Raw genomic sequence first — 14,728 nt, 5'->3', positions numbered from 1 at the left:
CAGTTCCCTAACAAAGTGTACATTATATATTACTGTGGTTTAAGATTATGAATGGCCAGCACCAAACTAACCATTCTGTTATCATGTCTTCTAGATCTCGCATCCGTCGAGAGCTGTTCATTGAAGAAATCCAATCAGGAAGCCAGAGCCAGGCTGGGTCAAGTGACTCTCCTTCAGCCAGAAGCAGCAGAGCGGTTCACAGCTCGGAGGGAGACAGTTGTGATGGTGTGGATACAGAAGGCCCACCTGAAGGAAAACCAAGTGGTCTGGAGGCAGATGAGTACAGCAATGCAACCACAAAGTCTCAGGGAGGGCAAGCAGAGTCAGCTTTTGAAGCCGGGGAAGAGGTACCACAAGATGCCAGATCATCAGAGAAAACTGAGTCATTCCATTTGGGAATGGAGAGCCTGGAGGATACTGATGATGAGGGTAGGCTCAAAGCACCGCGTCAGAGTTCTCCACCAGGGTCTCAAAGTTCAGGGGAAACTCTGGAGACAATGCCAAACTCTGCTACAGAAGAGGATGCCTCTACCTCAGCTGCCTCCACCTCAGTCCTTACAGGGGAGAGCTCCTTCAAGTCAAAAGAAAGTTCAGAGAAGATATTAAGTCTGCCAAGTACAAGTTCCACATTGGCTGCAGGCTCACAGAAAGCCAACTCTATTCAGAGTTTATTCAACTTTTCTGAGGCAGTAAGCTCCAAGAACACGAGGGACAACAGCTTGAGGAAAAAGAAAGCAGCAAACTTGAACAACATAATACACCGTTTAGAGAAGGCCGCTAGTCGAGAAGAGCCCGTCGAATGGGAGTTTTGAGATTAAACTCGCCCAGCTCTAGAGAGTTGGGAAAGTTAAACTGGACCTCTACTGGTTTTATTGTGTTGCGCACTTACCGCCCTGCAGGCCACAGGGCAAAAACGCCATAGGCCAAGGTGCATATAGAAAACAAAAGGAGCGTTAAGCCCAATTTATGTTTGTGTTTTCAAGGAAGAAAACTGAAATGTGTGGTCAAGCTTTTTGTACCCTGAAGTGTTTTTATTAATGCCCTAAGTGATTTCCACAATTTCTGGAATAACTCATACAGCTTTGCCTTGTGCCCTCCTCTTTGGTGTGGGCTTTAAAAAAACAAAAACATAAAAAAAAAATCAAACCCACATATTTAAAGGGGGCTTTTTATCTGCCATCTAATGGCTACAGAGCGATAATACACTATTATCTTCTTAAACCAGGAAAAAGGGGAGATTTTTCAAAAAGAAAAAAAAATTTTGTAGCTGTTCAGTTGCCACTAAGAGATTGCACAGTCAACCGACTCTAAACACACTAGTTTGGATTCCTAAATATTTTCAAGAAAAAAAAAAAGAATTGTGTTTGAAACTTTGAATTAAAAAAAACACATTTACTCCACATATTTTTTAACAAAACAAAAAAAGTCACATCAGGAAAATATCTTAATTTGTGGTAGCTGACTTAGTGTTTTCTTGTAAGTGAAATAGAATATTGACACGTAGTGCACATTGTTTCATAGCTTTAACTGATTCTGGTCTTTTGCAGACCAGAATTTGTTTAATACACTCCATTTTAGGCCAAATCAGGACAAAAAAATCTGAATCTAGGTATTTTATAATCTGCTTTTTAACCTCTAACCACAGAGCACGCTGATCAGACCTCATATCCAGGAGGTTTAGGAGACAACTTAGAATAGTATGTATTGGATCATTTCTTTTGAATTGTGTGTGGTATATCTAGTATCTTTTGGTTAAAGAAGGAACTGAAAAAATTTGGCCAGTAATATTTCAGCCTGCAGCTCTGGGGACATATTGTTACAACCTGAAGCTACAACTAACATGTAATCCAGTTAGATTAAGTTACGTGTGTAACTGATATCTCTCACCACTAAGAAGGAATTGGCCATTTACTGACTCTCTTCCGACCACAAGCACTGATTTAAATGTTTTAGTTGTGGGAAGTTTATTTTTGTGTAGAGGAAGAAGATATTGCAGGTTTCAGATCGGCTATGACCAAGGTGTAAATAGCCCAAACATTAAACCAAAATATTCATGCTCTTGAATCCCACTCCAGACTAATCTGCCCTTCAAAAATGTAGCCTCTTCAGATTAATTTATGCACAGCATAAACTGATCCAAGTACAAATTCTGACTTGTCTCTAACTCCTCCTGTTGTCTATATGTATATGCGTGAGCATAGAGGTGTGTGGAAGAGAGTGTGTGTGTGTGTGTGTGTGTGTGTGTGTGTGTGTGTGTGTGTGTGTGTGTGCGCGCGCGCAATTTTATACGTCTGTGTATTTTCTTACGTACTTGTGCACACATAGAGTGCATTACTGCCACCTTTTTTCAATAAGCTGTTTTATCAGTTATGGCTTCTACAAGTTTGCTAATTTAGACTCCTTTATTGCCATATCTTTAAAACTAACAATAGATGATTTCGGTATATATATATATTTTTTTTGCTTATTTATAGGTGCTGTATTTTATTATCTGATTGTTAGGAAGGGATGAAAGGGGGCAAATATTCTTTAGAGGGATAGACTGCCGGCAGTATTGGGTATAATTTACAAGATGTAGTTGTCATACTGTATATTATTGATTGAAGACTTTTTGACCGTATTGTGTATCATTGAAACCTTTGTCTTAGGTCAGCATCTTTTGATGACACTTTAATGGTGCATTCATTACTTAAGTTTAATTAATATTACTTTTTTGATTTTTGGGGGGGTGGGGAAAGGAGTTCCGATTTTAAAGGTATGCTCCCAATATTACACCTCAGTGTGCTTGTATTAATTAACTAGTAGGACTTTGACTGTAAGATGTGAACCCACATTTCTTGCATGATGTTTTAGAAATTATGTATTTCATTTACAGTCTCAACATGCAACAACAGCACTTAGTTAACTTTTCACAAATTAAGAGTCAGTACACTAAAAAAAGTAGCCTTTTCATGAATAAGAAAAGAAGGCTCTAGGAGGCTGAAAGGCAGAGATTTATTTAACTGTTTTTGCTGTTACAGTCGTTTCAAATTACCTGCTTGAGTAACCAGAGACTTGATTTGTGGTGCACAGCTCTGATTTGATAAACAAAGATAGCAACTGGCCCTTACTGTGGTGAGCTGAAGAAAAAGTTTGGAATATGTGAGTGCACCTTCTAGAATTACTGTAACTTCTACTTATAGGGACATAAAGTTTGGCTGAGAGAACTTCCAACAAATGAGATGGCAAATCAAAATGTTACCATTAAAAATCTTCTGTTCACCACAGTGTCTCCTTACAAGCAAATGTTCTGGTTTGATTTATAAAACACAGCTCCATTTATGACTGTATGTCCCATTCAAATGCATGTACCTGAACATAAATAACAAAATATAAACATCTTCCATTCAGCCAAGAGACAGAACTTTTAATTAGACAGATCCAGATGTTTTCTTACATTCTAACTTACCAGTTTTCTTTGTTTACTTTAGAACAGTATATTTGCCATGTGTTGCTTACCCTCTATTAATTCCACATTGAGATCTGGGTGCTTGATGCAGTCAAGTGGTTAAATTGTACTTGCTTGTTGGGGTTCTGTTTATTATCTTGCATAATTATGATCCCAAGAACTGTTATTGGATAAGCGTGCATCTTTATTGCATTCAATAATGCTTACTGAGAGATGTCACAGGAAGTAGAATTTTATTTACAGGATGAACCCAAATGCAGCATTTAGGGTTAATCTCTCTTCTCGATAAGCAATACTTAAGTGCCTTCAAAAGTATCCTTTTTCTTTCTTTTTGTAGTTTTCAAGTTTCTGCTAATTACATTAGAGGAGCCAAACACTCAAAAGTCTCTCCTTACTTTTGTTAATGCTATATCAGTTTTTTTAAAGCCTGTTTGTAGTTCTGCTGTAGAAGATGTGTTTCTCTTATAACACTAACAGTTAATTGTAAACTTCATTGTACTATTTACAGTGCATAGAATTTTTTTGAGTGAAAATAGCATTCACAATTTTATAAGTCACCCCATTCTGCCCTGGGCTGTCATCAGTATTTATTATAAAATTAGTCAACTAAGATGCTCTTGGGATTCCCTGTCTTTTGGCACTTTATTAATGCTTTAGTTTCTTTCATTATTTAATGCATAATGTCATAGGTAGAATGTACATAAAACTGTTTGTTAGAATGCCATTGGGATGACCCCAGACTTTGTTAGGAATCCCACTACAAATCTTTACCAGATACCTTGCTCTCCCATTTGTAGAGTTGTTAAATATTAGTTACCAAGTTTAAAAAAAGGGTTAAATTGTATCTGTGGTGAATGATTTTTAGCTATATGTCTTTTATGCTAATGAAGTACATTGAAATTATTGTTATTAGGAAAATTAGTATTATACTCCTATTCATTACTTCATAAAGAGCTACTGGAGAAGTAATGTAAAAGAGTTGGAACTGTGACTCTTCAATGCTTTTTAGTCACTCATTAGTTGAAAGGTGAAAGGCTGTATATAAGGTACCACATGTTCAACATGTGGGGGCTGTTCTCCATGCACAGTTATTTTATAGAGTCAAGAATACTGACAATAAAGCACTTGCTGAAGACACCCTGTTCAATACCTTTCCTGCGAAATAAAAGCACATACATATCTCTAGCATTACAGGTTTTTCCATTTTTATGTTCTCTTTAACATCTTTTTTTTTTTTTAAACCTTGTTTCTGTTTACAGTTCAGACTTTGTCTAAAGCAATGGAAGGATAGGCCACAGGCTGTTTTAACATACCTATTTTTATACTGTAGGTAAAATTGTCATTTTTATCTCTCTGTAGGTAGTGCAAAAAGGGGAGGACAATTTTGAGATTTAACTAACTGGAATGGTCTCTTTTATTATTGTGTTAATGGAAAGTGGATGAAGCATGCCTGTTTATTATAATTGTTCCTTTTTTCAAATGCAATTTTCTTTATCAACGGGATAAAATAAATACAGGATGCCATAGAATTTGATCATTTTATTGTAACTGGCACTCATGCAACATTTATAAATAGACTTTGTGGGTAGAGCCACTCCTTAAGCCTTGCATTGGTGTGCTGCATCCATAGCATCTATCAAGGACCCCTTTAATAATAAGCTTTTTTAATAGAATAAGATATCTCTAGAAATAAAAATTGGATGCATGCCTTTCACATTTTATAAGAGATTTTTGCAATAATTTTCACATAACTTTCATGTGGGGGTGCTACAGAGAAGGGGCTAATGAACACTACAGAATTCTATGCAATATTCTCTAGTCCTCGTTATGTAAAAATATTACTATTTGCTGTCTTTTAAAAGTGAAAACAGTGAGCTAGAGGAAAAGTGTGTCATTCCGGTGTTAGCTCAAAGTGAGATTATAATGCTGATTAATTTAAATAAAGTTAAGAGAAAATCTCACAGAATCATGACAAAGATGATAAAAGAGATTGCAGTTGCTACTAGTACTCCTGCAGACCAGGACTGGTCAGAGTTTCCATCTTAAAATCCCTAATTTCTATGATTTTAGAACTCCACTATAAAGTGAAAAAAAAATTGCTCTTGGCAGGAACTTGGTAATTTAGAAATGGAAAAACATTTTGACCATATTTAAATTATAAAAATACCAAAAAAAAGTAATTGGTTTCAGATGTATTTTGCACTTAAATCCAAAACCGCTTCCTTATTTAAACTGAAATGTCAGTAATATGGGCTATTGCCTTTAGCAGGGCTGCTAAGAAATCAACAGTGTTATGTAGCAAAGGGATTTATTGCAACTATAATAAATACATTCATAACAATTTTTGACATGTAGGTGGAGGGTACATTTGTTCCTTCACTTGTCTATCTTACCTTTCCTTTTAAGTGAGTGAGTTCTTTAAATCATCTCTCTTGTGTACAGCCTATGTGTATCTACATATGTACTGAGTCTTAAAAACAATCCATATACTTGAATTCCATGGGTGGTTTGTCAGGATTTCATGGAGATTGTAAGAAAGATGGGGAGAGAGGAAAACATGATTTAAAGTCTGATGTAGTGTCGGTTGAAGTCAATGGAAGTCTTTCCTCTCTTCAGTGGATGTTTGTTCAGCCCCCTAACAAGACAGGCTTCTTGTAGCTGATCTTCCCTAGTTTAACGTATGCAGTATAACAGATGTAAAACGCAGCATTCACTTTAATTTACTCTTATGCTAGGCCTTCCAGTTTCCATGGCGCTTTCTGTTGTCCCTCGAGCTAAACACTAACATGTGTTATCCATGTCCTACATGCAGTCGGTTTAAAATTAAAGGGCCTGTACATGTTTTGTATAAATACAAGGTTTTCAGAAAGTACCAAACAGCTTAAAATATAATTCCAAGTTACTTTAAATAATGAAAATAAACATTACTTGGGAGGGCTGGGTTCCATTCTTGGCTCTGTCATCAGGGTGACCTTGGGTGCCTCTCTGTGCCTCAGTTTCCCTATCAGTAAAATGGGGATTATGATACTGGCCTCTTTTGTAAAGTGCTTTGAGACCTATGGATGAAAAGCACAATATAAGAGTTTGGTATGTACTATTCGTTCATCAAAAAACATTTTATTTTCCTCAGTTCATTTTTTTAATTTTATATAGTTGATATTGAATATACCATGCATTAAATATATGTAATAATACACTTTAAGAAAAAAAAAGTCCACTGTTATCCTATGTATCCAGATACTTAGTTTTATGACCTTTATCACCCCAGGATCTGAATTACTAAATTTTGTGTTATGCGATATGCCATAGCCTATTAATGTACAATGATTAAAAGACTCTCCTCTGGAGAGGGTCAGCTATTGGCCTCTGCATTACTTAAAAACCCAGTCAAGCCCTAGAAAATATCTCTTAAGTGGTGCTTTGGTTTTGTCATGGTCCTTAGTGTAGGGATGAATTTTGTCCCAATAGAGTTGTTGTTTGACACGTAAAACAAATTATTTGGTCTCAGGTCCGTTTCTTGCAGAGAAGTGTTCAAGCCACAAGAGTTACCCACATGACTTTTTACTAATTGGCACCCTTATTAGCATCCTCTGAAAAGGCCAGAAATTGATGGGCTGTGGAGACTAAACTCCCTTCTCACCCCTTCTTTGACACGCCCTGGGCACGCTGGCAATGACGGGGAAGCTTTCACTGCATATCTGTTACATAGATAAAAAATGGGCTTGAGTTACCAGAGTTGTCAGTTGATCACCGTTCATGAGCATGTTCAGGCACAAAAATGTTTAGAAGGAAAAATGTCTACTTAAAAATTATACTTGTGATTATTTAATCCTTTGTATTTTGACAGATTCCTGCCAGAGGGCAAGTTTTGCCATCATACAAGCATGCAGCTTCCATTGACTTCAGTGGCAACTGCATGTTTAAGAGCTTTCTCTCTTGATTCTTTCTATTACAAAATCAGGCAACTTTGGTGTCTCACTGCAATTTCTTTAGTAAACTGAAAAGTCAAGTGAGCCCTGACCGTATAAAAGTTACATGGCAAATAATCATATTAGGAAACTGCCATAAATACTAACTACCACCCTACTTCCCGTAGTCCCTCCATCAGAGGATATCTATGGCTGTTCATTTTAGTTTTGGAGATATTTGTATTATCAAGTCAAGATCCATTTCACTACTTCAGTAATTTCCTGTAGTAGTAGTGATAGGAGTCCTTGCATAGTGACTCTGTAATGTTGTGGTAATGTTTGTAACAGCACAGTCTTTCTGTTGGTAACAATAGTAGTAACATGTTAACTTGAGTTACCCCCTTCCAGCTGTGCAGGTCAGTCATACGCATTTTTAAAAATATATATTTACCCTATTCCTGTTGGAAAAGTTTCTAAATATGGAGCATATTTACAGTTTAGGTGTTAGTGGGTCCACAAGGAATTGCTGCAATCTATTAGGTAAATTATATGCTTTGGGGCATGGCTGGATAGCAGGTTTAAAAATGATATTTCCATGCTAATGTGTATGTTAATGCATAGAGTGCCATTTTCCCACTTGCCAGGCAAAATCCATGTTGCAAGAAAGGGCCTGCGGGCTGCTGAGGGATCAGATTGTTTGAACATGAAGGTTTAATTAACATGAAGGGGGAAAAAAAAGTTCACATTCAGAATACATAAAAATAATTTCAAGGGTCTGGCTGAGATGCACAAAAGCTGGATAGTTCAGAACTAAGGATGAAATCATATCCCAAACTCATCCTGTATGAATAGGTTTTGCTCTGCTGTGCCTATCAAGAATTCACTTCTATACAGTATTATGGTCAATTAAAGGGAGCAATATTACCCCCTTTAAAGCAAATTATTTTGCCACTCTTTATATTGAACGGCTTTTTAAAAAGAGGGGGAGGCGGGAGAATGAGTGAATTAAACCAAGGGATAAATCAAAACCAGAAATTTATCTCTGGCACCCCCGTGCATGCTGAAAATCCTACTATGAGGTGTATTGTATATTGAGTTCCTCTCACGGGACTTTGATTACTTGAAAGAGAAACAGATATTTTAAAAGAAAACGAAGCATATGTGGAACTAAAAAAAATCTGCATGTGTGGTAAGATTGGTACTTAGGGTTTACTGCATTTCTCTGGCTTTTGTTAGTTTTCATTAGACCCTTAATTCTATTTTAATGTATTATATGTATAAATTAATTAGCTTTAAAAAAGTTTCCAAAGCACCTAGTTACCTCTGAATGCTCATATGGTATATACAGTAAGTATTCTAGATAAACTAGCTTAAAGGAGGGCAGATGAAGAATAAGCAACACAGCTATATTGTGCTGTTGGGTGGGTTTTCTCTCTCCCCGCTTTCCCTCCATCAGAGGTTTCCATTTCTTTTTCATCCTCCTCAGGAATGAAGAAGTTCATGGATCGCATACTTATTTGTTTTTTGCGGGGTGGGTGGAGGGGGATGTTTTTAAGATTATTCTGAAATGTTTTTCGTTTAAGCAATGCTATCACGCAATTTTAGATGTGTTTAGCCTATATTTCTTGTATCAAACTTTCTGTAATCAGAAAGGTGCCTTATCTTCTCATCTCTTCATTGAGAATAATCTAAAGCACAGTGATCTAGAGTTCAGCATACACAAGAGCCTACTTTTTATTTCAGAAAAAAAAAGTCTGTTTAAGGTGAGTTTCAGTAGCCCAAGGTTACTAATCGCTTTGATAAAGAGCACTTAATACTACTGTGCATTTAAAACGTTGTGCAATAGAAGTTCTAGTTTTATGTTTAGGAGCTAACACACTGTATGCCCAATGTAGGCAAAAGTAAGCTTTAGTCTAGGAGTATTCAGGTGACTGAAGAGAATATTCACACTGGTTATCCTTGCATGATGGAATTTTGGAATAAATAGTCCACCATTGTGCAGCAATCTTACATGCATAACCGCAGATTCTCAAATATCCTACTAATGGGCCTCTCAGTGAGCATTTAAAAAACTTGATTGGTCAAGCACCCATGTGATCTCCAGTTATAGCTGACTTTCACCATATTCTTACATGACTTTAAAACAAGCACTTACAGCTTCATGTCAATTTCTTGAGCCATGCCATCTTTAAATGGTGATACACTCACCGTAAGGTCATTCCAGTTTAACTGGGACTTGTGAAGAATAAGAATTTTTTTTCTCTACATCACACTCCTACCTCCTCAGTCCCTAGCACTTCTCTGTTATTTCTGGAACTCATTCTTTACACAGCGTCATATGTCTAATATATTAGTGTTTCATCGTTAGAACAGAACAAAATTCTGGTCTTTCCTATTTAAGAGAGTGTTTTAAAATGCCTTTTGAAGATTTTTATATAAACATAACAGAAATATACATATCACTTCTTATTGCTTAAATGGACATAGATGATCCAGTGCCACAAACTCATTCTGTTCTGTTTAGAATAATTTACCTGATCTGGGAATTGGATGGGTTGCATGTACTTGACTAATGAATACCATATCAACATGTTGTGTTTTCTGGAGCAAGCCACTTTAAAGGGACTATATATCAATGTCTATAAATATTGGTATTTAAATATTAAAAACCATTTAGTATTGAGATTAAAAAGTCTCAGTTGTGAGAGAAGAAACTCCAATACAAAGAGAGAGACGAAAAATAACCTAAGCCTCCTAGAGCCTCTCTTAAGATTTCATGAAGATGCAGTAGCCCTTTGTCAAGGTACATTGCAATCTACTCAAGAGTATTACTTTAAAACAAGAGAGACTGGTATCCTATAATGTTCATCTTTGTTGGCCTATGTTATAATTTCTGAATTCATAACTATTTTTCTTACATATGAAGTTGGTCAAAACAACCTTGTGCAGCAGCAATTTTTCCTGGTATGAATATGAAAATGCTAGTTGTAAATTTATATCTGTGCTAGAGGAGTTTTTTGGTTTCCTTGCAATGTAGAAACATTAAGACAAGCATTTTGGGTAGGTAACGGTTTGAGAGAGAGAGAGCTGCTTAAACAACACCTGAAATGTTGCTTTAGAAATAGTCTTGTTTGTTATGAGGGAGGGATGTGTATGCTTGAAGGACGATATAAAGGGCCTTCAGTAAGCACTGAACCAGCATGGGCCCTGCAAAAGAGAGCTGTACAGAAGGCAAAGATGTAAGGAGCTGAGATGGTTGCAGGGCGCATCACCTCATCTGTGGATTTGGAAGCAAACTTGCACTTTGCCTTTTTTTGAGGACATCCCACTAAGAACATCGGATTAATTTTTCAAAAATAACATTTTCCCCAATGCCATAATTTTCTCCTGGCATAATTAGAAAGAGGGAGGGAGAGGTCCTACATTAAACTATAAACTATTAGATAATTTTCGCGAAAGGTTTTCATTTCTTTCAGAATAGTCTATGCATTTCTGCGTTGAAAGCCGTTTTCTGCTGTTCCTTTTAAGAAAACTGGCACTGTCTGTCCCACTCTCTGTAAATGATCCAAGAATGTTAAGTGTGTGCATTTGGACGTTAAATCCAAAGTAAATTGAGACTAACTAGTTGGAGGTGGGGGTGCTTTTGTTTTTTAAAATGGTTTCCCTCATGTCCCTTTTCATTTTTATTAAATTAACTCTTTGCATTTGTGCAATAACTACTTGCCATGATAATGGGCAGACCTTTGAAATGAATGCCCTGACTACTAACACAGCACAAGATGAACTCAAACAGAAAGTGGTGTACTTTTTCCTGAGAACTTTTTTGTTTTTAAATAATAAGCTCATTTTACCCCCGTGTATTGTGGTGTCTTACATTTTTAGCAGTATTTTATATTTTTTTCTGTAACGCACTAAGTCTTAGACATTTTTAGAGCTTGTTTGTTATGTTCACAATCACAGATTTTTAAAAAAAATCCTCACAAAGAACCAATTGACCAAAAAAAGTGTCATTTTTTTGTACAAGTAGCTTCGAGAAGCTCACGTTGTGTTGCTGTGACTCATTTTTGTAACATTTTATTTCTTGGTATTTGTTTAAACATAAAAGTAAAAGTTTATATGGCTGGCAGTAGCGGGGATGTGCTCCCTCCGTCAGCAGAATGGCATTGTTTCTTCTGTCTTTGTTTGGTTAGCCATATAATGTTTGTTCTCAGCACTGTACAACGGTCCCTATATGATATGGAGAAGCAATATCACTGTATGAAACTCACATGATGTATTATTATTATTATTCACTAGCACCCTAGGTGTGATAATTGAAGTAAATATCTTTTATACAAACACAATAATGTGTGGGTTGTCTTTATTAAGGTGAGTAAAGACCTGAAGGTCAAAGCAGCAAACATTTACATTGGTAGTTTTGATCATTTTGCTAATCAGTAGGGGGGGGGGGAGGTTGGTTGGTAATTGACATTTCTAGCTTTGTGTCTAGATTTTTGCAGAAGAGTCTGTTTTCGGTAGCTTAAGCATTTTAAGTGGCTAAATTTTAGAACTCAGTTCATTTCCCATTAAATCCAGTGTAAAGATCCCAATTCAGTGGGAGTAGGATTGGATACTTAGGCTGCAAAGAATGATTACGTTCTGAATGTGAGGAGCGATACAAGGACCAAAATAGAATGCTAGGTTTGTTGTAAAATTATCATTGATTGTTGGAGTTACCAGTTAGCTGTGATCAGAATGTTTAGCATTCAAAAATCTAGATGTGGCTGAACTTTGGCCAATATTTGGCTTGTATTGTGACTGCATTTTTAACAGATATTCATAAAGAAAATTATTTGCTCTTGTGGTGCCTTGAAATGTTAGGCTGTTTTTTTTTTCCTGAAAATCTATTGAGTGCTTCCTGCAAGTTTAGAATTGAAAATTTGGTTCAGTTATTTAGATTTAAGAATGAAATTCTTTTTTACAGCTCAATAGAAATCTGTAGCTTGTCTTCACATTCAGTTGTAATGCAAGGGTGTTTCATACCCTTTTACCAGTCCTGTTGTGAGCTGTTCTTTAAACTGTGACGTTGAGGTCGCTGAAATTATTGCAGGCCGGACATAACCATGCAATATCATCTTCTCCGTATATAGAATAGTCTCTTTAACATTTGTCCTGTTCTTCCATCAGAGTTTATCTCGCTCTGTTTCAGGAACTATTGTTGATAAGTTTCTTGTAAGCTGCATTGCAGGCTACTTTCCATTAAGCCCCTCGCAGGAGTTACTAAGCTCCACTCGGGGGCTCAGGGTAGCTGCGAGGAGAGAGATCTCCCCAAATCCTAAAGCTGCTAGGACCAGTGGGGAGGAGCCCCTCCCCACCGGCCCCAGCACTGAGCTGCTCGTACCCAGCAGGCAGGGATTGCTTCTCCACCCTCCCCAGCAGGGAACCACCCAGGTAAGCCAGAGCCCCAGCCCCATGACCTACCTTAAGTCCCCCCAGCCCTGAGCCTCCTGCACACCAACCCCCCCTTCACTCCAAACCCCTCATGCCCAGCCCCCTTCCAGCACCTGCACCCCAGCCAGAGCCCTTGTATCCCAGCCCTGCATTCTTAGCCCCAGCTGGAGCCCTACCAACCCTCTGCCCCTCTCCCACACTCAGAACCTCTTGGCCCCACTCCCACCCCATGAATTGTATGTGCACCAATCAAAGCTGATGTGTCTCACATAACTTCCATGCTTGTGCGCACAAAAAAAATCCTTCAGCTCAAGGGTGGAAAAAATTAGAGGGAACACTGGCTAAGTTTATAGGTTTTGCACTGTTCTCTCCCAGATTGTTTGGCAGTACTTAGTGGCATGAAGTTATAAAGATATTAACCAGCTTTTTCTTTCCCTTCAAGCTGTTCCAGAAATTCCCCCTATTGGTTTATAGTACACTAAATTATATCTCAGGAGAGGGCATTTATTTAAATATTAACAATGTTCAATACATTTTATTTAACTTTCATTCCTCTGTTACTGCATTTCATTACCTATGAAAACGTCTGTGACAGTTTGCTCAGTAAAATGTAAAAATTACCGTTTTAAAATAGCAATTTTAATATTTAATGACTGATCAAACTGTTGATTTCTGTGAGTATAATAGGGTTGTCTTGTGTAATGTGACCTCAATCATTTCAGTGTTGAAGTATCTACACTTTAAAAGCAATCTCACTCTGCTGGTTAATTTTCTGTATATATTTATAACTGTGCATGCTCTCAAGCGTACTGAGTTCTATTAACACCAAATATACTGGAAACATACATGTAACTATGCAAGAGAAGCTTAACATTTTCAAAAATAGATATTTGCATCTGACCCTATCCTGAGAAATTGGGATTTCTTTTTCAGTGTAGCACAGAAGCCTTTGCCTGCTGTAAAATCAGATTATGCCCAAGTTTTCCTGAACTCTTTGCAGTTGAAGAAAAATACCTAAAACCGTGGGGCTCTGCATGAGTTCAGAGCAAGTCTGAGAGCCAAGAGAGTTGTGGGCTTACAAGAAAGAACCGTGCATGCTATCTACACCCCAGATCTTAATCTCAAATGTTACGGGAATTACTGAGACACCTGTTTGCAAAAGGAGAGGTGTGCAGTGTGTTTGCCAGCAGACTTTTACAGCTTGTTATAATCTTATATGTCATTGTTTTCATTTTGAAATGGCTTCTCTTGATGATGTCCTGAGATATTATAGTTCAAACAGAAATTCAAATAGTCAAGCAGACAAGCCTTTGCTGTTTTTAATCAAAGGAAAGTTTGTTTCTAGTATCTAATATTTTCTTCATTCTGTTATTTCTTTTTGTTGAAATAAAGGAAATGAGCAAACAGTTTGTTATAACATTATTTTACTATATTAAGTGGGACTTTTTTTATTACTACAAGCTGGAAGAGGTGATATTACAAGGATATTATGTTGGTTTTCTTGAATTCGTTAGTTACCCATGCATGGTCCTTAGGAAATTCCAGCATGGAGGAGGATTCAAAGAGTGAACTCGGTTGAATAACACTAAGTTCCTGGTTTGGGAACCCCTGAACCATCCATCCTTTTTAGGGCTCCCAAACCTACAGTTACAGCAGTTGTCATTTATTTTAAAAAGTCTGGATTCTTCATTACACACTGTCTCTGGCTATGTCTATACTGCAGAGGTTTTTTAGAATACCAGAGGTATCGCAAAAAAGCTCTGCTGAAAAAAAATTCAGAAAAGCAGACATGTTTTTTTTGGCATCCCTGTAAACCTCATTCTACGAGGAAGAAGGGATGTTCTGAAAGAGGGATTTTTCCCGACATTTGGCCCTGTGTAGACGAGCCAAATGTCGGAAAAGCCTCGTTTGGAAGAAAATCGGAAAAAGATATGCAAATTAC

The 14,728-nt window shown here is 37.2% G+C and overlaps 1 protein-coding gene across 6 annotated transcripts in view; it reads left to right on the top strand.

Moving 5' to 3' along the window:
- CUX1 (cut like homeobox 1) overlaps nt 1-14,728 on the top strand; it is a 398,058-nt gene that overhangs the window by 330,649 nt on the left and 52,681 nt on the right. For 5 of the 6 annotated variants that reach the window (XM_075904408.2, XM_089772231.1, XM_075904407.2 and 2 more), the window contains one exon: nt 95-14,192. The exons of the other annotated variant lie outside the window; for it this stretch is intronic. In XM_075904408.2, the coding sequence (XP_075760523.1) occupies nt 95-812 (718 nt within the window). In that variant the 3' untranslated portion in view covers nt 813-14,192. Of the gene's footprint in view, nt 1-94; nt 14,193-14,728 lie in introns of those variants that run through there. 6 annotated transcript variants of the gene reach the window in all.

Source organism: Pelodiscus sinensis, chromosome 21 (assembly GCF_052426305.1).
Source record: "Pelodiscus sinensis isolate ZL-2025 chromosome 21, ASM5242630v1, whole genome shotgun sequence".
NCBI classification, from domain to species: domain Eukaryota; kingdom Metazoa; phylum Chordata; order Testudines; family Trionychidae; genus Pelodiscus; species Pelodiscus sinensis.
Note: the sequence above shows the minus strand (reverse complement) of the source record. Positions and strands in the feature narration are given on the sequence as shown.